Source organism: Leptodactylus fuscus, chromosome 10 (assembly GCF_031893055.1).
Source record: "Leptodactylus fuscus isolate aLepFus1 chromosome 10, aLepFus1.hap2, whole genome shotgun sequence".
NCBI lineage: Eukaryota > Metazoa > Chordata > Amphibia > Anura > Leptodactylidae > Leptodactylus > Leptodactylus fuscus.
In genome coordinates this window covers 27,570,957-27,596,847 of record NC_134274.1, presented here as the reverse complement: position 1 = coordinate 27,596,847, position 25,891 = coordinate 27,570,957, and the positions used below count along the sequence as shown (strand labels likewise).

Here is a 25,891-nt window from a genome sequence, read left to right as displayed (position 1 = left end):
ACTAGCACAACAGCTGATCTGTGCGGCTTTCGGGTGTCAGACTACACACTGATCAGATACTGATAACTACATATACTATGGTTAAGTCATCAGTGTGAAAAAAAAATTTGGGGCAGGAAACCCCTTTAAATATGCTTTCTGTATCAGATCAAAATATTCCTTTGAGAGTTAACCTAGTCTGAAAATGTACCCTTAAGTCAGAAAAGGTTGCACAACCCTGCTTCTTGTCCTCTGTGCTCCATAGAGGACAATGCAAAAATTCCATAACCCTTTATATTAAGGCAAATTCAAGATTAAAAAGTATGCAAGTCATGTATATGAAATTTCCGCTATTCTTGCTGGAAATGTTCTCCTACTTTAATGAGGCAGGCAGTCATTTGCCAGTGTACAGAGGAATTCCATTCAGTACAAGCCAGTGTTTGGCTGTATGTGAACATCTGACCATGACAGAGACACAGAGGAGCTGGCACCAGGACTCACAGCAAATGGAACTGACATGTCTTCAGCTCTGTGAAAACAAACTCACTTCTGTACAGCCAGCATAACCCATTGTATCTTGTGTCTATATTTCCCTTGTAGACAGCATGTCTTGTCACATCATACAGGTCTTTATATGATATTTTACATAGAAACAAACATTATAAGACACGTAGCAATAGTTACTTCTAGCGTCCCTTAATTCATCAGAATATTGAATAACACAGAATACATCGCAGGCTATGAAACAGTCAAAATAACCATAACTACATTGTATCTATTAAAATAAACATGCCAGGGAAATATTAATACAAAACACAAAAGTGCAATTCCATAGCTCCATAGACAGTCTTTAAAACTTGAACCAAAGTCAGAAACTCTGGACTAAAACTTTATTCTACTAAATCTACAGAAGGACTACAAGTCTATAGCTAAACAATAATACTACACAACCATAAAAGTAAAAACAAGACGTCAGCTCTGATGCGCCAGCTAACAGGATAAGTATCATCATCATTTACAGCTCAAAGTCCTTCAAACAGAAAGTAACTTGCTCACCTGAAGTCTTCCTTTACTCCCTCCTGAAGGGAAGGAGGCCATGTCCTATGCTGTTCCTAACTGCTTTACTTGTCCCAAGTAGAAATAATCCTCAGTGGAGATCTGGAGAAGAGTCCAGAGGAGGAAAGTGTGTGTCCCTATGTGATCAGAGCAGTGAAATATCCTGATAGTTGTGCTCTCTGCAGAGCTCCCTGGATACTTGTTGCAGCTGCAGAGCCTGCAGTTACTAGTATTACATTACACACAAGCAGAGGGAGTGGCTGCAGCCAGGTACAGGCAACTCGCACATTGCTCTACTCAACTGCTTGTGGGCAGGAGTACTCCAATCTGTACATGTCATCTGCTTCACTTTTCTGTTTACACGCTCTTTGTCAAGGGCATTATCACCACCTCGAGGGTTATAGAGCAAGAGATGCAGACAGACTTTCAGCAATGAAATTCGATGCATATGTGCCCATCTTGGAATAGTACAGAAGAAAAAGCACACGTGTGATGTGGTCATACAAACCAAGGTGTATAGCTTAGGTTTCTTCTGGATGTATTCACACAATGCGCTTTATTGCAATAGAGAGAGAGCTGAAGTGACAGCTCCGTATACTGTATAGTGGCCCGGGGACATCTGTTTTTGGCACTGTGCACTGACTAGTACATGAATAGTATAGTATTCTGCCAAAACAGATAATCCCCACGGAGGGCCAGCTGCTGGTCAACCACTGGTCAGTGATTTATGGCCTATACTAAAGGAAAATAAATGAAAAAAAAAATCCTGGACAACCCTTCTAATGCTAAGGTCAAGCTGCAACCACAACCATAAATCTACCCTAACAATGCACATTTACTAGCCCTAATATTTAGACCAGACCCGGCTAGAGATGAGCGAGTAGTATTCGATGCGCTTAACCCCTTGGTGTTCGGCCACTTACACGCATTCCTATGGCAACGTATTCGATCGAATACTACTCGTTCATCTTTACCGGCTACAAATGCGTCATATTTATTTCAGTGGCCCTCATTCAGTATTGTGCTTCTACCTCTGGCACACTAAGGCCTGGTTCACACCTGCATTGGAGTTTCCATCCAGGGAGTAAACTTGAGACCCCCCCCCCCCCCCCCCCCAAACAGAAACCTAGTCCACATAAAAAAAATCAGTTACCTTTGGAAACGCATGGAACTGATAGACTATAATGAGGTCCGTGTGGTTTCTGCATGTAAAATGTGGAGAGAAAAGTGCTGCCTGCTGCGCTTTTCTCTCCGCATTTTTCATGCGGAGAAGGGAACGGACTGGCCTGAATACAGATGTCAACCCAGGCATTTCTTCTCTGTGTCTTGCTCCCCACATGTTTTCTTTTTTAGACAGTGGGCAGAGCAGGGTGTGAATGTTGGTGGACGGAGACACTCTGGTCTGTCATATTTACTATAACTCACCAGAAAATTGTCGAGAGTTATACAAAAAATCTACACCAGCCCCTCACTAACGTAAATCTGTGACCAGGAGCATCTCCATGCACTACAGTCTGGAGTCTCTTAGTAACTCTAGCAGGATAAGTGCTTGGTGGGGAATGAATTAAAACTGGTGGAAGGTTACAGAAAGGTATATAACTAATGTTTCAACATTGTATACGGCTAGTACTGCACAGTGACTCTGGTCCACAAATACCGTTGCACAACCAAAGACCGCTGTGAAAACAGCTGATCAGTGGGGGTGCAGACATTAGACCCTCACCATTTTGATTATGATCTATCTTATGGAGAAGTCATCAGTATTTTTAGACAAAAAACAAAACAAAACAAAAAACTTTAAAACTCCTATATAAGTCATATATGTACCATGACATAAATATCTTGACTTTATATGCACTGGATCATTATTAAATAATGAGCATTTTGAGTAAGGGTACCCTTAGATATAGGATTTTTTTTTCCAGTCAAATTGGTAGTTGTTGACTATGTTGGGGAAGGGGGGAACTTTGATTTATGGATGTGTTATGCAGATGGATTAAGTGGTTTCCAGCCCAAAACAGACATGAAAAGGCTTAAAAATCTCCATTTCATAGCCCTGTATCTTCGTTTGTAAACTGGTGAAGAATCAGCCCATTTTTAGGCAAAAATTGAAGAGAAAATTCTGATTATGTATATTGCTATATAAATGTAAAGCCAAAGCCCAGCACAAGAATGAATGGAAAGAAACACATTACAGTTCATCTGTGCCATTTACTGGTATAATCCAATCCTAGTCATCAGCACATTGTTTCCTTAATAAGCTTTTATCTATTAATAAAACATTAGCCTATTGCAAATTGCACTTATAATAGAGAATACATGTAACCTGAAGGGAACTACAGCCCCAACCCTTTTAGAGCCCATGAATAAAGATGGTTGCAGTGAACTGGCATTTGTGGGAGCAAAAGACAAGCACAGCATATTATTATTAAATATTATTCTCACCAATATCCATACTGCTTGTACAAGTTCACAACATATATTAGTTTGGAAGCAACAAACAAAACAAATTCCTAATTTATCTATGGTCCCTATTATAAATCCCCCTAGTGGCAGTACAGATATTTGCACACTCTAGCAATTCTGTAAAAGCAGCACGTCTTCAATAAGGGAACTCAATAAAAAACAAAGGATTCAGTTATACCTGAACCCTAGTGCCCAGAGGGTATTGCACTTTATAAGAGAGGAGCAAATGTAGATGTATGATGCTAAACAGACCTAGTAGCAAAAAAATAAAGTGGCAAATAGAAATAAAAGTGATACCCTAAAGTAACATTTAGCTGAAGGGGCTGTGAGTGGTGACAATCAGTCAATAACACCCAGTCAAAGTGGGTGTCAACAGACTGCCAACATGAGGTGGCAGTGTTAATAAAGTTTAAGCTATGAGACCCAAGTCCAAATAGTTGTTCTGTTGGCTTTACCTTAGATTCACACGACTGAGCATTGCCTGTGAAACTCTGTGTTCACTGGGTTTACTGGCCTGAGCATCATACCTGGAGTTTTCACAGATCACTCCAAACACTCAAATGTATGCATTATCTGTGAAAATAGTTGCCCCTTGGCTGCAGGATGGCCATGAAAAACATCAATTTTTTCATGGCCACTTTGCAACCGAGGGGCACTCGTTTTCACAGATTCCCTATATATTTGCGTGTCTGGAGGGATCCATGAACATTTTGCACCTCAGTTGTTTGAACGTAGCCTTACATTTGAAGACATTTGGTGGTATTCCAGTGTCAGTACAACAGTAACATATTAAAAATTAAGTTATTTAATCCAAAAGTTAAAAATGCTGTGCACAATTAGACATACTACAAACAGAGCAACACACACAGGAAGATTCCCTTCTGGCACATTTCAGACTGATATCCCTTAGTACTTAATAATAGTATGTGATATAAGGGGTATCATTTTGTATTTTGACAGAAGGGTAGCTCACCATGCGCCGATGCTCTTTTCGTAGTATGTTTTATTGTGCACAGTAGGTTTCTGTTAACTTAAATTAATTTTTAACATATTACCATTGCCCCGAGGCTGGGATACCACCTCATCTCTCCTGAACAGCACTTGGAGGATTATTTCCTTGCAAAGACTTTTTTATGGATGGATCTGATTTTTGCTCCTGATCGGAGGTGAGCTGACATTTCTTTCTTGTTTTATGATACTGTTGGTATTTTCTACCTTTATATCTTCATTTTTTTTTTGTTTGGTATGATTTTGGATATCTGTAACTAAAAATAAACCTGATTTGTTTCCATTTACAGTACTTGGAAAAGTAAGCCAAGTAGTTCTTAAGAAGTTTGTTCACGAGAACAGGGGTGTAGCTATAGGGGGTGCAGCAGAAGAATTCACTACCAGGACCTGGAACCCTATTACATAAAACATACCACTATATTAAACAGTACAAGATAAGTAGGAGGACAATTGACATATTTTGCATTGGGGCCCTTGAATTTCAAGTTATACCTGTGCAAAAGAGAACAAATATGTAGGGGTCATAAAGGCCAGAATATATAGGGTAAATGTTTGGTGATGTAGGTGTTAAAAATCACCCTCTGCACAATGTGATACTTAAAAGCACTACATATTGGGAAGAGTGTCCTTTATGTATCATAAACTGCCTTTCTGCAACCACAATCTTTCACACAAGGAGTGCCTGGACTTTGATCAAGTAATGTAACACAGAGGGCTCTCTGTTACTCTAGGTCTTTGTGAACCAAGTCTTAACCTGAACAAAAATCTTACAAAAATACCGGAAAGGGCGTCATATCGGTAGTAATAGATTCTGGTTACAATTAGAAAGTCATCCTGCTTTTGTACTACATCCATACTCAGTATTTTATTGCAATGATACTAAAGTTCCTGTAGTAACCTGAGCATCATTTACACAGAGAAGTGAGGGGGCATGCCAAAAATTAAATAAAACCACCCTTTAGGTGATGAAGTGTCTGATGCTTGCTCTCCCACCACCTTACCATCCTGAACCTCTGCTAAACATTTAAGGGAATGTCACACCAAAACATGGCTTGTTTAAAATCACTTTTTTTGTATTAAACATATTTTGAGATAATTTTTGGTGATGTTTTTGACTTTCTAGGTTATAAAAAATAACATTTTTCAACTCTTGTTACAAAGCCTAAAATAGCCTGTCACTTCCTACTCCCTGGAGATGGGCCATGAGCAATAGACAATGGTCAGGAGCAAAACCTGTTGATTTCTATGGGAGAGTCTTCTAGGCACGATATGCCTTAATGTTGTTCTCTTAAGGCTAAGGCCCCACGGGACGACTCGCAGCTATAAAGTGCTGTGGGAAAAACCGTGGCGGGTACACATAGTGGTTCTTCCCACAGCACTTTAAACAGAAAGTTCGCAGAGTTTTTCCTCAACGGACTTTCTGCTACTAATAATTCTACAGAAAAGCCACTGGCGTTTCCGTAGATATAATTGACATGATGCCAGTTTTGGAAATCGCGGTATGTCTGCACCGTGGTTTTTACTGCAAAGTGGGCATGGGATTCACAAGACTCCTATCCACTTTGCAGTTACTGTAAAACTCACAGCACAAACTGGTCAATTTTGGCTGATGTTTTTTTGCTGTGGGTTGGTTCCCTTCAGGATATTAGCTACAGCAATGCAGTGTGTGGACTTAGCCTTAAAATAAGGGGTCACTAACTTATCAGCAAACTTTATATAAATCAATGCTACAAGTATAGTAGACTTTGTGATACCAGAGGTCCCACAAGTTACAATATTAATTGGTGCCAACATATTAAGTTGAAACCATTGTAACTTAAGACCTGGAAAACTAGTAACTGGTTCTGTAAACCCAAACATTTCATCGAAAATATGTATAAAAAAAAAAAAAAAAAAAGATTAAAAAAAATAATAATAATGAGATAACTAATATAGATAAAATTCTTACTTTTGGTGTCATATGGAAGAGTCATATGTTTAATAAAGCATGAGATATAGCCATTTGAAGTGACCCTCCCCAACCATATTTGCACTTCAGGCAGCGCCATACTCCATACACAATGAGAAAGTGAGAAGCAGCTCTCAAAGAAACAAGAGAGAGTGAAAACTGCAGGATTTCACAAAAAGGAGACTACATTTGTTAAGAACATATCACAAAACTTATTACTAACACAAATGTGGCAGAAAATTAAAAGTTGTCTGAAACTTTAAAAACGATTTAAGATCTGCAAACTAGATTTTCTGCAGGGAACGACCCACAGCGGACGGATACAGGCGACAGTCTCCTAAATACAGTCTGAAAAGTGATTGAATACATTATTGTATATGTGATCAGAGATTTTGACCTGTCCATTCACTAGAGGTAATAGATACATGATAGAAGGGACAAAATTATTAACAAATTCAACAAAGTAAATTTGCTCATTTTAAATGACAATTGTATCTCTATATTAAGAACTGTACAAAGGGTAAGCCACGGTCAGCATAGTTTACAGGAGAAAGTGACACAAAGCAGTAAAGAAAATGTGGTTTTCTTGTTGAGCAGTGCTTTCACTCCCTTATCTGAGGGACTTTGTGGTCCTGTGTGACTTTGTTACACATGCAGTCAGATATAACATACAAAAAGTCATTAGTTATATCCAAAATAAGTGTGTGGAAGAGTAATGGCAGGCCAAAAAGCAAGAGGGCGAGATGGATGCTTAACAACAAAACGTAGTTTGAGCATTATATACCCCTGTATACTCTTTTCTCTTCAGGAGACAGATACCTAGCAACAGCGGACACGTAGAACAGCATACATCAAGACAGTGTCATGAACTGGAGACACTATAAGGCCGGATTCACACAATAGAGTCCTATCTGGGAAAGATGATCTGTGTATGGGCTTCATTTCGCAGACTGAATAGACCTGTGTGAATTGAGCTTACTGCATCATAGGGAGTTATGCAGTGAGCACCTGAGAGGCCATAGATTCATGAAGCTGAACCCCCCTCCCTGCATGTGACCGCCAACGATCACATAATTGTTCTGCATGATAAGATGAGGTTTCTAGATCTGCATTTGAAGGATTTGGGTCATCCATGTACCATATATAGACACAGTCTCTGGTCAATGCATTACAAGATTCAAGAAAAGCAATTTGACTGTCACCCCCTTTATTGCTGGCAAAAGAGAAGATAACCCAGAAAATATAAAACTTGGGGTTATTCCTCACAACTAAAACTATATGAGGGATGTTTGGCTTCTTACCATTAAACCTTTTGCAAAAAGGAATAGGTTATCCATTGAGGATAGATAACTGAACAGTAGGAGTTCAACCAAAGAGACCCCCACCAATCCTGAGAATGGGGTTGTTTTATCACCATTGTAAATTAAGCCTCCAGTTGAATGAAGGCATGCCCATTGCTAGGCAGGATGTATCTGTGCTCCTGTTTACTTCAATAGGAGTGCTGCAAATAACTGAGTGCTGTCCTTTGCCTATCTCCAGCGCTCCCAATTGAAGTGAATGTGAGCACAGAAGCATCCCATCCAGGAGGAGGCATGCCTATATTCACCCAGTGCCTGTAGTAAGACTGAATTCACAGAGTATAACACCCCAGTTCTCAGGATCGGTAGCAGGACGAGGGGGTGGGGGACTCAGATCAGACCTCCACCATGAAAAATTGAGCATTTGATCCATATTTCAAGGTCAATTTCAGTGGTCGTTATCTGACTATAGTCTTACATGTATTAAAGCAATAATGGAGCCAACGCTCTGGTCACAGATCGCAGCCCCATTGTCACAAAGAAATACCACGTTGGGAAAGTTCACATAGCAGATTTTGCAGCAAACTGGTCATGTAAAATCCACTGCTGAAATTTTCCAGCCTTTGGAAAAAGATTTACTGCAGCCATTCACTTTAGAAAAACACTTCTTTTTTCCACTAGATGATATTTTACAGCTAACAGAAATTGATGTTTCTGCCGATCATTGAAATCAATGGGAGATGGAATTTTTCTGTCAGATTCTGTGCCCAAAATGTCTACCTTGTGAGCCAAGTCTTTCTTGGTCAAAAAAAAACTCAGGCCATTTACCTTTTGGGGGAAATCCTCACAGAAACAGTCACACGTTCTGGCCTCCCTCTCCTCAGGATGAGCTCACATATTACACGGCCGTTTCCAGTCACCTCACAGGTAGGTCACAGCTATACAAGTAATACATGGGAATTAAGAGAAATTCTTGTGAGTAAAAAATGAAGATATCTATCCTGAGTGATGGCCATTACTATATAGGCCATTATTTACCACAGAAAACTGATGTGTAATAGTCTGCAGACACCAGTATACAGCAGTTATAGTCCTGTCAGGTATATATACACTATACATCTTATAATACAGGAGCCTGGGGAGTGTAATAGTCTGCAGACACCAGTATACAGCAGTTATAGTCCTCTCAGGTATATATACATAATGCATCTGATAATACAGGAGCCTGGGGTGTGTAATAGTCTGCAGACACCAGTATACAGCAGTTATAGTCCTCTCAGGTATATATACATCATACATCTGATAATACAGGAGCCTGGGGTGTGTAATAGTCTGCAGACACCAGTATACAGCAGTTATAGTCCTCTCAGGTATATATACATCATACATCTGATAATACAGGAGCCTGGGGTGTGTAATAGTCTGCAGACACCAGTATACAGCAGCTATAGTCCTCTCAGGTATATGACAGACTTCTCACCATTATACAGTATGTATATAATAACATAGTTAACCCCGAGTATCACTGCAATGTCATATTTTAGTCAGAAGAGAATTTTTTCAAACACAAATGCGCAGGAGAATCTCTCAGCAGTTCTAGGGCTGCTGTCTGACTAAAATACACATTTATTGTGAAAATAGAAACGACTGGACAACAAATATATATTCTTACATACTCAATAAGCAGGTGACGTAAATTTGGAAAGATTTGGAACAATTTTGTGGTAAAAATAAGACAATTTTCTGCTGTACCGGTAAGACCTGTGTGTGTGACATCCTGAGGAGAATGTCTGCCTGAGAGGAAGCCCCGCCCACTGACCACTGAGGCAATCACTGTACATGGCACTGTATGTAGTAAGCCCTGGCCTGTGCCCATCACCTACACAATAGGATAGATAGGGGGAGATGCTGGCACAAGAACTGTACAGTGGTCAGAGCTGGCAAAAGCAGATAGTTCTGTCCACTGTGTAGTGGCTGTTCCTAACTACAGCAGCCTAACTCCTATTCAAGTGAGTGGTAGCGGAGATGCAGTGAACAGAGCTGTCTGTTTCTGAGGAAAGTTGTGTTAGTCTATAAATGCCAGTCATTTATATGAGCACAAACTGCTTGAATTGTAGTCAATGGGGTCCATCAGACAATGTAGGTGACACACTGCCCCCAGTGTGTTATCATCAGACATGCACAATGTAGGTACGCTAGGCTCACACTACTGCATGGGGACCCAAAGACGGAGACTTGGTCCGTGGACCATAGACTCAGATCAAAGGAGAAAAAACGTCCCCCTGCAGAAATTTTCTCTCTGCCAATTTTAGGCGAATTCTGTGGCAGTCTCCTACAATTATGACCAAAACCACAACTAAGTAAACATTTATATGCTGCTGAATTTTGCTGTTGTTTAGGGAGAGTAGTCTGTAGAAGATAGCATTTATCATATGGCTTACATCAGCACTAACGCACGGGCACAGATGGAGGACATCTCCAATAGCCAATGTGACTCAGAAAGGCCCAAAATTATTGCAATAACTAATGTGAAGAAGGTCACAGCCCAGCCCTACCTAAAAGTAGGCTTATACCCTGACATGGCAATGTGTGGCTTTTCTGCAGTTTTATAAGGTATGACCCCAGGACTAAATCTACCCGACCCATTGTGAAATGTTAGCATGCCTATTGACTGCTATTATCTGGTTCACATTGCTCTTGGAGATAGGTGGGAATGTGGCTCCTTTGTTTCCACTAGCTCAATACTATGGGGAGGAGCTGCATATATGGTATGTACATAGCACTCAATAGGAAATACTCATCATTACGGTGGTCAGTCAAGTTACAATACTCGGTTCCAGGATGACCATTGTAAGTAGAGATCATTGTAACTTAAGACTATAACTCTATGGAAAGCTAATAATTGGCTCTGAAGACCTCAAAATATCAAATATATGAAAAAAAAAGGAGAAGAAAAATCATCAGATATTCAATATAGGGCTAGTTCACACTTAGTTATTTGGTCCGGAATTTGACATGGGAAGCTGCATCAGAATCCAGACCAAAATGTGCCTGCCGCGGCTTTCTGCTCCATACTAGACCCAAATGAATGGGATTGTCTTGATGCGTTTCCACCGCGGAATCCGTGTCAAGATAGGGCAGGTCGCTTCTTTTTTCTGTGAAAAAGGAAATGACTGGCTCCCACTGAGTTCAATGGAAGGCGGTTTTTTGACCCGTATTTTGACGTGGACTCCGCGTCAAAATCCGGACCAAATAACTACGTGTGAGCTAGCTCATAGACAGAGAATATCCTTACACATAAAATCAGACAGAGCTGCTGAAAGCTGTCAATCACTTTATGCAAGTTTTCTTAGGGTCCTGGAAAGTACAGTATATAGTACTCAAAGCGATGATGTCCGGGGAAAAAAAATTATATATATACATATATATATATATATATATATATATATATATATTTAAGATCGGGGAGGTGAAAAAAAAAAAGCGCCATACTCACCTGTCCCTGGTCCTCTGGTGTCCTTCCAGCGTGATCCTGTCGTGCTCCTCCGATGTCTTCTGGAAGTGAAATTCCTTGCCGGCTGTGACGTCCCGGATCCCTTCTGATGAAGTCACTGTTTGGCGTCAGTGGTCACGTACGGCGGAGACTTCCGCTGGAAGATAACGATATACCAGCAGGACTGGACCACACTTGGAGACACCGGAGCACTGGGGAAAGGACAGTTTAATTTTAATATCTTTATTTACCTTCCTAAGCCTGGAGCTGCTCTCACTTGTGTCCAAAGGAGCAGCACATCCTGCACAGGTAAAGAAGTACTCGTACAGAACATGTAGTACTGCGCCATACTGTCAGGAGGCGCTACTAATCATCCTGCTGATAAACCAGAACAACAGAGAGGTGCTAATGTAAACCTAGCGTAATACAGGGGATTTACCAGTGAAAAGTCCACACTGATTTGTTGGGACCTCCAGCCAACGATTGTATGTCGAGTCTTGTATCAAGTTACACTAGTCCAGACAAGACTAATCTGTGTAGAAAATCTTGTATCCTGAGGCCACTGTAACTTGTGGGACCACTATTTTGTTAAAGAGGATCTTTCATGTCCTCATCAATGTGCAGTATTATATACCACTATAAAGCCGACAGTGCGCTGTTGGCTTTCCTGGTACGTGCTGGAGATATTGGTGCTGTTAATTTCGATACCGATATCTTTCCACTGTCAGAAGGGTTGGCCTCATGGCCTAGCACCATGATTGGGCTGGGAGGAACACCCTCCCCCAACTGTATTCTAACATAACCTTGTGGTGTTGTCTGCTTTTGGTGGCCAGACCCCCACAACCCAATTCATACCTTACATGAAGATAGAGAAGGAAACCATTGCCAGACACCTCTGGTGGTGTGTGATCCTTCACTCCCCCACTGATAGTAAACCATTGTCACAGTTGACAAACACACAGACACGTGAACAAGACCTGTCACACTGACACTGGCGGTCTTGGCTAACAATCATCTAATGTGTATGGTATAGAGATGAGCGAGTACTGTTCGGATCAGCTGATCCGAACAGCACGCTCGTATAGAAATGAATGGACTTAGCCGGCAAGTGGGGAAGGGGGGTTAAGCGGCCGGCCGCCGTCAAAGCGGAAGTACCAGGTGCATCCATTCATTTCTATGGAGCGTGCTGTTCGGATCGGCTGATCCGAACAGTACTCGCTCATCTCTAGTATGGTATGATTTGGACACATAGAACAGATCTTTCTATTGCAGGATTTCTGCCATCAATCGTCACCTTATTCACATTGTCGCAGACAATCTTACCAATGTCCAATGTATCCAAGCTGGACAGTGCTGAGATTTCCTGAACTACTCTTCAAAATGTGAACTTCGGACCTATGGTCAGTCCCCAGTGTAAGTGAATGACATCAAGTTGTTACCCCAAAAGGTGCTACAACTGCGACTACATACAAAAAAAAAAAAAAAAAAAAAAAAAAATTCAGCAGCAACATTGGGGTCACAATACTACTCAATTTACTTACATTGGTGAAGGAGTCAAAGGGCGATATGCCGATGTTTGGTCACACATCAGGAGTCGCACAGACCAAAGCCACTCATGAGCCCTGGCCTAATACTATATGAAGAAAACCACCATGCAAAACTTTGCTTTATACCCGGCCATCTTGCACACGAGGGGGGTTTGTTTTCACAGATCCCTCATACATTACCGTGTACGGAGGGATCCGTGAAACACAAATAGAACATGACCTATATTTTGAGGGTCCATTACAAAAGACCATAAAAATAAACGGTCATGTGAATAGCCCCCAATCACTGACATTGGATTTAATGCTGCCATTACTCACTGCAATGTGAATACAGCCTTAGACCTGGTTCACCGATAAGTAGAAAGTGTAGGTTAGTAAAATAAGCGATACAAAGAAGTTTCTATACATTTGAATGATTGTCATTTACAAGCCTAATGTGAACAGGGTCTAACATAAATAACGCTCTCTCTCATACAATGCATATAAATTGCTATATCGGCACAGAAAGATTTCTTCCATCCACAGTCCCTTATAGCATTTGTTTTCCTCTAATAAATTAAAAACGTCATATAAAATGAGACATTTCCTGAGATAAAAACAAACAACACATTCAAGGAAAGCGAGACTGCAAAACGTGCCCTACCGCCTGAGGAGAACCAATAGATTTACCACGCACTGCACTGTTACATCGCCGCCCGCAGCTTTTTTCCTCGCCGCCCTTCCTATCACGTTTCGCGCCGTCATCCATGGCCGCTTCTGATTGGCTGCTTTGAATGTCCACCGACACCTTCATTGGCTGAGCCGCTTGATTTTTGAGCGGCCGGTTTGAATTGCTTGTAGTTCGCTGCCTGTGTGTCAGTAGGAAGAGCCGTTCTCTGAGGTAATGTCTGTGCTTTGTGTGCGGGGTATGTAGCTGGGTATCATATGCTATATTAGCTATTCTATAGGTGACGGGTCTATAGGGGGGTGTGGGGGGCTATAGGGGGCGCAGTGTCTAGAACGTTCAGGTCGTTCTGGTTTATAGAATGTTCCATCCGCCATATCAGGTTTATAAAGCATTAGTGCATGTGCTTGGCATGCTGGGACTTGTAGTGCCTTCACATCCATAGCCTGCTTATGTAAAGGTACACTGCACCTAATCTATGCAGTGCATTCATCTGCCCTGCAGCTATCCTGTAAGCAGTGACTATAGCAGAGCTGACAGTAGTGTTTATCAGAGGGCTCGCTATGTGAGCCATCATAAGCCCTTCTTTCTTCTACCTCCATATCTGGCTCCTCTTTACAGCAGGAATTGGGGTCCAACAGTGCCCCTCTTGTTCACATGGCTGGCTCTGGTACTGCTGCTTAGTTCTGTTCACCTTGAATTCATGGCCATGGAAATAGTTACTGCAGGGAAAAGGTTAAATGGATGTCCTATTATAGTCTGTCATGTAGTACATGGCAAGTAACATGTAGTACATGGCAAGTGTCTGATCACTGGGACCCTGAGATCTGACCTCCCCCCCCCCCACTCCCTAAGGGGAATGGGGTTCCTGTGTATACCATTTCATAGTCGGTGGAGGGGAAATGCACAAACCTGCCCGGCACTCCATTGAAATGGTGGATGTGGGATCTCTGTTGTCATGATTGATGCGACCACCACCAGCCTGGCTACTATCTTGTGGACAGGGGATAAGTTCTGGTTTATGTCACAAAAATTATTCATCTTTGTAATTTGCTGTGTTATTCTGACCGCTGAGAATGGGGTTTATTCCCATTGGGAATGTAGCATTGGACTTCAGACCTCAGATGTACTGGAAATAGCTGAGAGCCATATTTTGGCTATTTTCCCTAAAATAAAGGGAGCATAGTGCCAATCTGCATTCAATGCTACATTCCCAATGGGAGTAAACTGTTGTTGGGACCCCGCAGATCAGCAATTTATTCTGTCCTATTGAAAGAATCAATAACTTTCTTCACAAAATCCCTCAAAGATACGTGGGTGGTCTTATAAATGGAGTGAAATATCAGATAAGCTGGAGTCTTACACGATACATTGCTGATTAAAGTGGTCGTAGCTCTTGAGTGACTCTTTCCATTTTACAGGCCTGTAACGTCACATTCATCCGGTATTTGGTCTGTTTGCAGCTCAGTCTTATCCAAATGAATAGGACTGGGTTTAACTAGTAAGCACAGCCCTTATGCAAGGTATAGTGCTCATCTGAGTGGCTGCAACCTCTTGAAACAGCTGATGTCACAGTCTCCATAGTAAAGGGGTTGGTGGTGGGCTATTACAGCAGTAAGCTAACAGACTTTGCTATCCATTATCCACATTACTTACAAGATTTTATTTTTTTTCATGCCTCTTTATTTCATATTTTATAGCTGTTGTAATTTAATTTTTTTTCTCCAGGACACCTAAAGATTCACAGCAATGGATGAATATGCAAAGATTGAAAAAATTGGCGAGGGTAAGTACATTATTGTGGCTAAAGTACTTCTATAACATCCACCATTATCTCTCTTCCAGTCTGTAGATTTATAAGGGTAATATGTGCAATTATATATTGGTGAATGGGACAGTCCTGCAAGTGAAGCTGTACATGGAGAACTTAGGAGGCGATGTACTATAAAATCTGCACTTCAGTTCCATGATTCTCAAGGTTGATTTGGAAGGTGAATCACCACTGATCCCTAAAATGATGGTATATTCTACCAATGCTATTATTTAGCAAGCTGGGAATAACCCTTTAAAGAACTTGTAGTAGAAGGCAATTCTATTGAACATATTTACGAGTGAATTTAATGGGCTATTCTTGTGATAAGTGCTTATGGGATTTGAATAGTGGGGCTCTCGCCTATTGTTAGTTTGGGTCTAGTGACTTCAGATTACTAGCTTGCTGATCTACATTGTCTCCATAGATTTCACTGGAGAGGTAGCCACAATTGCGCATGGTCCTTTCTATTGAAATCTATTGTTGATTATGGAAGAGGCCAAGCACTGTTGCTGACAGGTCAGGGTCTCACTCCTAAGACCTTACTTATCATGATATTTGGTGTTTTCTATAGATATGCCATAAATGATTAAAGGGTTGTCCAAGACTCAATGTATTTTGGATGCTGATGATGTATCTACAGGATAGGTCATCACTGTCTATCTGGATAGATAGCTGATAAGGCAAGGGGGCCACAGCAGGGTAACATAGTACAGTGTTACCTGAAAAGCATTTTTGTTGGATAGATTAAATGTGCGAGAACAGAAACTACTCTTACACAGTAGATGGGGCAGGGGTTTGTTTTAAGACTGCAGTACTATTAAAAATAGGGGAAATGTGAAAACTAAAGAGGTTATGCCACTGCAGCCAGGCTGAATGTGGAAGTGACAGATGGTAGACAGCACTTCCATAAACTTCAGTGGGCACACCGCAGGCTCCCTCTGATCCGATATGGATATCTTATTTTTAGGCTGAAAAACCTTTAAGGTTAAAGCCCCATGGGACATCCCGCAGCAATAAAGCGCTGTGGGAAAAACGTGGTGGGAGTGTATGACTGTTCTTCCTGCAGCGCTGTAAACAAAAAGTTGAGCTTTCCACTGCAGACTTTCTGTTGCAATTATACCTATGGGGAAACTGCCGGCATTTCCGTAAGTATAATTGATATGCTGCGATTTCCAAAAACGCTTCTGCTTTGGAATTCATGGCGTGTCCTCATGGCTGTTTTTACTGCAAAGTGGGCATGGGATTAGCTAAAATCCCATCTACTTTGCCATGATTTTTTCAGCTGTGGGCAAAACTCGACGTTTCTGTCCCATGGGAACCCAGCCTAAAGGAGTTATACCATTAAAGAGGACCTTTCATCAGATCGGGCACATGCAGTTTTATATACTGCTGGAAAGCTGACAGTGTGCTGAATTCAGCGCACTATCAGCTTTCCCGATCTGTGCCTGGTGTAAAGCGCTATCGGTCCCGGTAAAGTAGCGCTTTACAGTCAGAAGGGCGTTTCTGACACTTAGCCAGGGACGCCCTTCTGCCCAGCAGTGCCTATCGCGTTGTACTGTGGAGCGGGGAGGAACGCCCCCTCCCTCTGCTCACACAGCTCGTCCATAGACGAGTATTATCAGGAGAGGGAGGGGGCGTTCCTCCCCGCTCACACTCTACAGCGCGATAGGCACTGCTGGGCAGAAGGGCGTCCCTGGCTAAGTGTCAGAAACGCCCTTCTGACTGTAAAGCGCTACGGGACCGATAGCGCTTTACCCTGGGCACAGATCGGGAAAGCCGACAGTGCGCTGAATTTAGCGCACTGTCGGCTTTCCAGCAGTATATAAAACTGCCTGTGCCCGATCTGATGAAAGGTCCTCTTTAAGTGTGTGGGTTTTTTTTTTTTTTTTTTTTTTTTATAAATCAGTACGTCTTTATAGAATGAGAGGAAATCCATACAAACTCCTTACAGATGTTGTTCCTGGCGGGATTTGAACCCAGGACTCCAAGGCTGCATTGCTAACCACCGAGCCACTGTGTTGCCCCTCCATGAAAAGTATTTATCGGAGGTGGTGGTGGTAAAAAAAAATAAAAATAAAATAAATTTGCTGACCCCCTGATATTCTGATCTGATATTTAATGACATTCACCTAAAATTCCACGGATTTGATATTGTTCATGAATCGTAAACAAAGACTCATAAGTCCATCTTGTGTTTTCAGGCACCTATGGGGTTGTATATAAGGGACGACACAAGGCTACTGGCCAAGTTGTTGCCATGAAGAAAATCAGATTGGAAAATGAAGAGGAAGGTGTGCCTAGTACAGCAATTCGAGAAATCTCTCTTCTCAAAGAACTCCAACATCCGAACATTGTGTGGTAAGTGTCTGTCTGTTCCCATTTAATACACTCAACCTATCAAGCTTTTGGTGTGCAATTTTGGGACCCTTCCTATCCTGAGTCCTATTCAGTTCATTGCCACAACGGCTGTTTACTGTTGGAGACTTGCTGCTCTTTCTGGTTCACTTTGGAAGCAGCAAATGTCAAACTGATGGATCTTGACCTATACAGTAAGGTTCCATACACAGGGCCAAATGTGGTGTTGAAAATCCAGACCATTTATTCCTTTATTGGGACTTGCATCTTATGTATCTATATTAGGAGTCCTGCCTTCTCGTGACTCCACTGTGCTATACTCTATACAGCGGAGGCAGGGACTTTAATCATAGATAACTCTGCAAGGAGTGTGATTCTTTAGGAAATTGGAAGCAATATATGACCCAAATGTTACAAACTCTTTTGCATTGGGCATAAATGTTTCCATGTTGCCTATTCATCCAGTGTCTCTCCTAGTGTCCATCTGAACAGAGCTTCGGTCCTTAATGTATGCATCCTGCAGCTCCATAAACTTCTATGGGACTGTTGAAGAGGAGCAGAGTACAACGCAGCCCCCGTTCAACAGGCATTAATGATAGATAACTCTAACACAATACCCGTAGAAAACAGTTTGGCAACAATTTAAAGTAATTGAGTTCTGCTAACTTTTTTTTTTTTCCCACTACAGTCTTTTGGATGTCTTGATGCAAGATTCAAGGCTATATCTTATTTTTGAATTTCTGTCCATGGATTTGAAGAAGTATTTGGATTCCATCCCAAGTGGTCAATATTTAGATACAATGCTTGTAAAGGTGATTAATATTTAATTCATATCAAGAACCTAATATTCCTACATGCGTACACTGTAAACCACAGTACTTTGCTTTGAGTTTCCAACTTATGTTTTTGTTGTTTTTTTTCTACTTTGACAGAGTTACTTGTATCAGATCCTACAAGGCATTGAGTTTTGTCATGCCAGGCGAGTGTTACACAGAGATTTAAAGCCTCAGAACTTGCTAATAGACAGTAAAGGAGTAATAAAATTGGCTGACTTCGGGCTGGCCCGAGCATTTGGCATCCCTGTTCGTGTTTACACACATGAGGTAAGAGAAAGTAGTCTTAACAGGAGGAGCCATGGCATATTTAAAAAAAAAACGAAAAAAAAAACAAAAAACATTGACATGAGTTTTCATATCCCATAAAGACTCCTAAGACCATAGTAAGGGAGATGGAGGGGGGGTTGGTGGAAGCAGCTATAGGCTGAGCGATTTATAACCTAATGCAACATTATAATTTTAATAAGGAATTTTAATGCAATGAATGGTGATGTAGGTAACGACCCTTTTTACAGTAGGAGTATGTGCTGACCAAACCATGTAAGGGCTCATTCACACGTGAACAAAGGGGTGGATTTTGACAGCGGATTTCGCTTCTAAATCCGTCCCTTTACAATGGTGGTCTATGCAGACCGCCGGGCTTCTTTTTTCCACTAGCAGCAGGCTGCTGCTAGCGGAGAAAAGAAGCGACATGTCCTTTCTTCAGGCGGAAGCCGCGGCGCGCTGGACCGCGGCTTCCGCCTAGCGGTAGCACCCTCCTGTGTCGACTCATTCATTTGAGCTGACATAGGAGGGGAAAGCCGCGACCGCGATGGTCGTGGCAGGTGGGTTTTGACCAGAGAGAGACGCAGTTTTTTTTTTTTTTTTTTTTTCTACCCAAACTGAAACTATTATATTTTGGGGTTAAAGAAACCCCAAATTATAATAGTGGAGGCCCAGGGGAGAAACATAAAAAGAAAAAAAGTGCTTCTCTCCTAGACTTGCATGGGTCACGTGACCAACTGAGGCCCAATCACAATCGGTCAGAAATACCAAGAACAGCACTGAGTTGTTTTTGTTTTGTTTTTTTTTTGTTTTGTTTTCTGTGTTTTATCAGCTCACTTGTGCCTCCGCTTATTAATACTTTGGTGTATGGATACCCAAATGAAATTGCTGGTAGAACCTTACATATATTGTTAAAACCAATGTGATTTTGTTCACATCAGTTATCCTGGTGGAATTTCAGTTATTTATTTTAATGGCGCAGCCCTAATACTCCAAAAAAGATGCCAGAAGTGATATACATTTTTAGCAGACTTGCTAATAGTTAGGGCTCCTTCACACGGAGTTTATGCTCCGCTCATTCAGACATATATACATGTATACACATACTCAAAACACATCCCATTCACTTCAATGGGAGCGTGCGTAAAGCCGGCTTTACACGCGCTCCCATTGAAGTGAATGGGATATGTTTTGAAGCGCTCTTGTATATGTGTCTGAGCGGAGCAGGCTTATCATACTGGTTGGTAAAACTGTTGTATCTTCAAACTGTTAGGTTAGTTGTCAAGGGAAGGGTAAAATTTTGGCACACTATGTTGATTAAGGCTAAGGCCCCATGGAATGACCCGCAGCAATAAAGTGCTGTGGAAAAAACCAGCGGCGGCAACGCATTGTGGTTCTTCCTGCAGCACTTTAAACAGAAGGTTTTGCAGAGTTTTCCTCCACGGACTTCGTTACAATTATATCTATACGGAAACTGCTGGTATTTCTGTAGATATAATTGACATGTTGGTTTTGGAAATCGCGGTGCGTCCGCTCGGTGGTTTTTACCGCAAAGTGGGTAATCCCATCTTCTTTGCCTGTACTGTAAAAGGCCGCGATGTTTCTGGCCAGTGGTGCCCCGGCCTAAAGGTAGCAGCACATGACCTTGCTTCGCCCATGAAATTCTGTGTTAAGCCAGATTTCCCAACTTGATCTTCAACACGAGGACAGAGTTTCACAGGTGAAACACTGGTCATGTGCTGCTACCCTTATGCTTGGTTCACACATCAGTATGCCAGCCGTCCATTTGAATTCAGTTTGAGACTTAAAACGGACTGATGCACATACTGATTGCATACTGACACCTTTTTATGCTGATAGTAAATGCTGTCTGTCCCCTAGAGGACAGATAAGGGGATTAAAAGTAGAAAATTGTAAACCGAGTAGAGATAAGGACATTTATTATGAATGCAAACGGACGGATGGCATACTGATGTGTGAACCAAGCCTTAGTCCTATCCTTTTGAAGAACAAGATGCAAAAAGTGTCTGAATTGGTTAATAAATGTGGTGTAAGGCTGTGGATACGTGTCTTTTTGTGGTACCACACCTTGGATGCAAGTGAGGCATTTATTTATTAAAGGAACTGAACCTAGAAGCAGATGGTGACAGCAGGGGAAAAACTTGCTTCTGATGTTTGTCGTCCTGCAAATTTCTAGAACTTTGCAGATAAAACCAGATGTCTAGTCTGTCGGCAAAAAAAAAAAAAAAAAAAAAAGGCAATCTATAGTTAAGTGTGTGGAGGAGGACTCTGCATGTCCGTTGCAGAGCAGTGGGACTGGTTCTTTCGCCAACCTGTTTCTTTACTGTCTGGCAAGGATTGTAAGAAGACACTCCAAAGGTGATTGAGCTTTAAAGAGGACCTTTCACCATATCTGGGCACAGGCAGTTCTATATACTGCCAGAAAGCTGACAGTGCGCTGAATTCAGCGCACTGTCGGCTTTCCCGATCCGTGCCCGGTGTAAAGCGCTATCGGTCCCGGTACCGTAGCGCTTTACAGTCAGAAGGGCGTTTCTGACCATTAGCCAGAGACGTCCTTCTGCCTCGCGGCGCCAATCGCGCTGTGCTGTGGAGCTGGGAGGAACGCCCCCTCCCCTCCCTGATAATACTCGTCTACGGACGAGCTGTGCGAGCAGAGGGAGGGGGCGTTCCTCCCCGCTCCACAGCACAGCGCGATTGGCGCCGCGAGGCAGAAGGACGTCTCTGGCTAATGGTCAGAAACGCCCTTCTGACCATAGAAGAGCTACGGTACCGGGCCGTAAGCTCTTCACACCGGGCACAGATCGGGAAAGCCGACAGTGCGCTGAATTCAGCGCACTGTCAGCTTTCTGGCAGTATATAGAACTGCCTGTGCCCGGACATGGTGAAAGGTCCTCTTTAAGTGTTGATTGGTCTTTCCATGGATCCAATAAGGGCTTGTTCACACGTGAACAAAGGGGTGGATTTTGCTGCAAAATCCGCCCCTTTACAATGGTGGTCTATACAGACCGCCGGGCTTCTTTTTTCCGCTAGCGGCGGGCTGCTGCTAGCGGAGAAAAGAAGCGACATGTCCTCTCTTCAGGCGGAAGCACCCTTCTATGTCGGCTCATTCATTTGAGCCGGCTACGGAGGGGAAAGCTGCGACCGCGATGGTCGTGGCAGGCGGGTTTTGACCAGAGAGAGACGCGGCTCGCTGCATCTCTCTCTGTGTCAAAACCCGTGCGGGCCCCCAACGTGTGACCTGACCCTAAGGGTAAGTTTACACAGTTTTTTTGGATTGGAACCTGAGGCAGAGGCCGCCTCAGGTTCCGATCTGAAAGCCGGTGCACTGCATCGGCATCCAGCCATGCGCTCCGCTCCAGATTAGGCTCAATGAATGAGCCTAGTCCGGAGGAGGGAGTTCCTTCAGGCTGAATTGCGAGGCGACTTGGCCTGAAGAATGAACATCTCTCTGCTTTTTTTTCTGGTAGCCGGAAGAAACTGCTCCCGGAAAAAGCTCCTAAGTGGCTCCCATTGATTTCAGTGATCACTGATCTTCCTTTTTGGTGTAAAAACAAAAGTAGCAGATGCCGTGTTCTGCTAAAAAGATAACAGAGGTTTTCAATAAGCTAAATGCCTAAACTTCTAAAGATGGGTTTTTGTAAACTATTCTGGTCTGAGTTAAATTGTGCATTTTCTTTGTCTACTACAGGTTGTGACCTTATGGTATAGGGCACCAGAGGTTCTGCTGGGCTCTGTGAGATATTCCACACCAGTTGATGTTTGGAGTATAGGTACTATATTTGCAGAAATTGCAACAAAGAAACCTCTCTTTCATGGCGATTCAGAAATAGACCAGCTGTTCAGAATATTCAGGTATGTAAAGACTACATTAAGATTACGTGTGATTCTGTCATGGCAACCAATCTCTACCCTCCAATGGTCCAGAGGGTGGTGGAAAATCAGGAAAAGATGGTGGCATGGTTAAGGGTACGTTCACACAGTTCTTTTGCAGCGGAATTTGCCTCAAAATCCACTGCCAAAACGGCTTCTATTGACGTCAATGGGAGCTGCTCACTTTTTTTTTTTTTTTTTTTTTTTTGTCTCCCCACTACCTAGTAGCAGAAAAAAAGCAACATGACCATGACATGTCTGCCGCGGCGCGACACTCCCCTCCCCTCCCGACTACGCACTTTCATTTGGGCCTAATCCGGATTCTGAGACTACCTCTGCGTCAAAATCTGGTCCAAAAATCCCCTTGTGAACTTGCCCTAAATGTGACCGCATCATCTACAGTGTTGCCACCGTTTGCAGCAGTTAGCGGCAGGTGCTGGCTGTATTATACACCCAGCATCCACTGTGCATGGAGGAGACTGAGCTCTCTCCATACACCCCCTCACACCTAATCAAGTTACATGTACATGGGATTAAACTATACATGAAACTGGGTTAAGATAGTTCTGGTGAATGGATTGGCTTGTCATTGACCACTATTTAGAGGCCTGCACCTCTTAGTCCTTATTACGATGTCCACATTTCATTTATGTATAATGTCTACACATTCCCATTCACTTCAATGTGTATGTTCAGCTGTGTCAGTTTGTGGACAGTACGTCTCAGAACTGAAACGCTGATCAACCACGGACAACACATACACAAAAGAACAGGATGGAGTGCTGTCTGAGGAAAAGCATGGACTTACACATGCAAATGTGAATACGGTTTTAATTGTGGTGCATCTTGCGTCATGGAGGATTGGCTCAAGATCGTCATCTAAAATTGCAACATTAAATGAGTTGTGCTATAGCAGAGAGGCAGAGACTACTCTATAATCAAAAGGGAGGACTTACAGCTTTCTTTTTTTCTTTAAATTTATTTACAAAGGCTAGAATACAAAGAAAACAGAACACACAAACCATTCTAGTAAAAATTAAGCTCTTTTGAATAGGTATGTGAATTATGAAGAAAAAAAAGAATAATGGTAAAGTGGGGGGAAAAAGGCCTGTAAAACTGTTATACCAGAGCAGGCTTTGTCACACAAGCTCCATGTGAACTTGTAACCAAATTACTGGTTCATATTGAGTGTGCTGAAGTGACGGACTGGAGATGGGGAGACCATGGTGACTAGTGGTAGAAACTATACCTAGTCTGAAACATGGATTCATTTATTTTTATTTTTTTAATAAAACTAGGCATACATCTTATTTTTTTATTTTAATAGAGTTCTGGGAACCCCCAATAATGAAGTCTGGCCTGAAGTGGAGTCTTTGCAAGACTACAAGAATACATTTCCTAAATGGAAAGGTGGCACCCTTGCCACTAGCGTAAAAAACATTGATAAAGATGGACTAGAACTACTATCTGTAAGTATTTGGATATGATTTTAGCTGGGTGTATGTTATTTAGCATTTGTATTAAAGTAAAGAAATATATTTATATAAACTTATTTAGTATTTTGCACCTTAACAGTGTGGCAGACAACAAAAAACAATGCAGTCAAAGGGGGGAAGGGGTAACAACATTTTATTCATAGTGGGGTGTATTTGTGGTGGGTGGTTTTTCTTGGGACACTATTCCCCAAATCATATCAGACACCTACTGTACTAGATGCTAGTAGCTCTTATCCATGCATATTTTTCTTCGCTGAAAATAGCATTTATATTCTCTCATTAACAGAAAATGCTGATCTATGATCCTGCGAAGAGACTCTCTGCCCGGAAGGCTCTGCTTCATCCATACTTTGATGATTTGGATAAGTCAAATCTTCCGGCCAATCAAATAAGAAGTTAAAACCTGACAACCGGTTTGGGTTCTATGTACAGAATTCTATGAATCGCCACTCTTATTTTTTACTGTGTGTTTGTCTATGTGATCTTGTTTGTTTTTTCTTCTGCAGACTTGCAGTTAATTTACATGTAAAGTCTTGTAAATATTGTTTTATGTGCTATGTACAAATATAGCAGAGGAACTCACAACAAAGACTTAAATAAAGATCTATATACACTAACTATTCTTTCATCTAATAACTACCTACCCATGAATGGTTAATCAATGCTAGAATCACATCTGTGGTCTGTCAAAAGTCTGACACAGATTTCATCAAAAATTCTGGATAAAAAAAAAAATCCTGCATCGAGCAATTTTTCATCTGGCAAAATGACATCCTTCATTATGGTCTATGGGAGCTGTCACTTATCAAATTGGTCTCTAATGCCCATACTGGTTTTCTGCTCCTAAAACTGAATTGAAAAAACGTAATGCATGCCACAGCCTAAATGTGCCCACTGTTGGAACAGCAGTTTACCTTCCTGCTCAGGTACAGTGTACTTAAGTGGGGGGGGGGGGGGGAGAGATCTCAATAAGGTACACTTTAAAGCTGGTCCTCACAGCTTAAAATTAAGAGAAATTCATTCCTATTTTCCGTCATGACGGAAAATCGGCTTTCCTCTGCTGATTGGGCTTGGATGAATGAGCCTAAGGGGCATTCACACGGAGTAAAGTGGCGCTAATTCTGCCACGATAACTTCCAGTGGAATCAGCGCTGATAAAAAGACTCCCATTGACATCCATGGGTTCTGTTTATTGCGTGGAAACCGGAAGCCATTGAAATCAATAGGAGTTTTTTTTTTTTTTATCAGCGCTGATTCTGCCAGCAGTTATTGTGGCAGAATCAGCACCACTTTACTCTGTGTGACTGCCCCCTAATCGCCAGGGACTCTGCAGCAAGATCAAGCGGGTTGCTCTCTCCACCCAAGAGGGACAAAGACATTACATCTGTTAATCACATGGCCATCACAGCTTGGCTTCATTCAGTTAATCAGAAATAACTTTCAGCTTGGCTATGTGACCAGTGAATGTAACTTCAATGCTTGAGAAGTGGAAGTGAAGCTTACTGTCATAGTCCTGGATAACCCCTTACAAAGCCTAAGACCCCATATGGCATCCTGCAGCAGAAAACCGTGGTTCTTCCCACCGTTCCTTAGATAAAGTTTGCAACTATACCTATGGGGAAACTGCTGGCATCTCCATAGGTATAAATGACTTGCTGTGATTTCCAAATCCATGCTAGTTTTGGAAATCGTGGGGTCTGTTGTAGGTTTTTACTGCAAAGTGGGCAAGGGAGTCTCTAGAATCCTATATCAACTTTGCTCTGACTGAATTTTTTTT

General features: G+C 42.0%; 2 protein-coding genes across 2 annotated transcripts in view; one reads left to right on the top strand and one right to left on the bottom strand.

Annotated features, from left to right (window-relative positions):
* ANK3 (ankyrin 3) overlaps nucleotides 1–1,180 on the bottom strand; it is a 436,797-nt gene extending 435,617 nt beyond the window's left edge. Inside the window, exon 1 of the mRNA XM_075257454.1 lies at nucleotides 1,036–1,180. Within this exon, the coding sequence (XP_075113555.1) occupies nucleotides 1,036–1,077 (42 nt within the window). The 5' untranslated portion in view covers nucleotides 1,078–1,180. The remainder of the gene's footprint in view (nucleotides 1–1,035) is intronic.
* A 12,444-nt stretch (nucleotides 1,181–13,624) lies between these two features.
* On the top strand, nucleotides 13,625–24,654 carry CDK1 (cyclin dependent kinase 1). Its single transcript, XM_075258311.1, has 8 exons — nucleotides 13,625–13,675; nucleotides 15,188–15,245; nucleotides 17,474–17,630; nucleotides 18,316–18,439; nucleotides 18,560–18,730; nucleotides 22,437–22,600; nucleotides 23,946–24,087; nucleotides 24,401–24,654. The coding sequence occupies exons 2-8, from the start codon at nucleotides 15,209–15,211 to the stop codon at nucleotides 24,512–24,514; spliced, it is 909 nt and encodes a 302-aa protein (XP_075114412.1). The 5' UTR covers nucleotides 13,625–13,675; nucleotides 15,188–15,208; the 3' UTR covers nucleotides 24,515–24,654.
* Nucleotides 24,655–25,891: the final 1,237 nt, after the last annotated feature.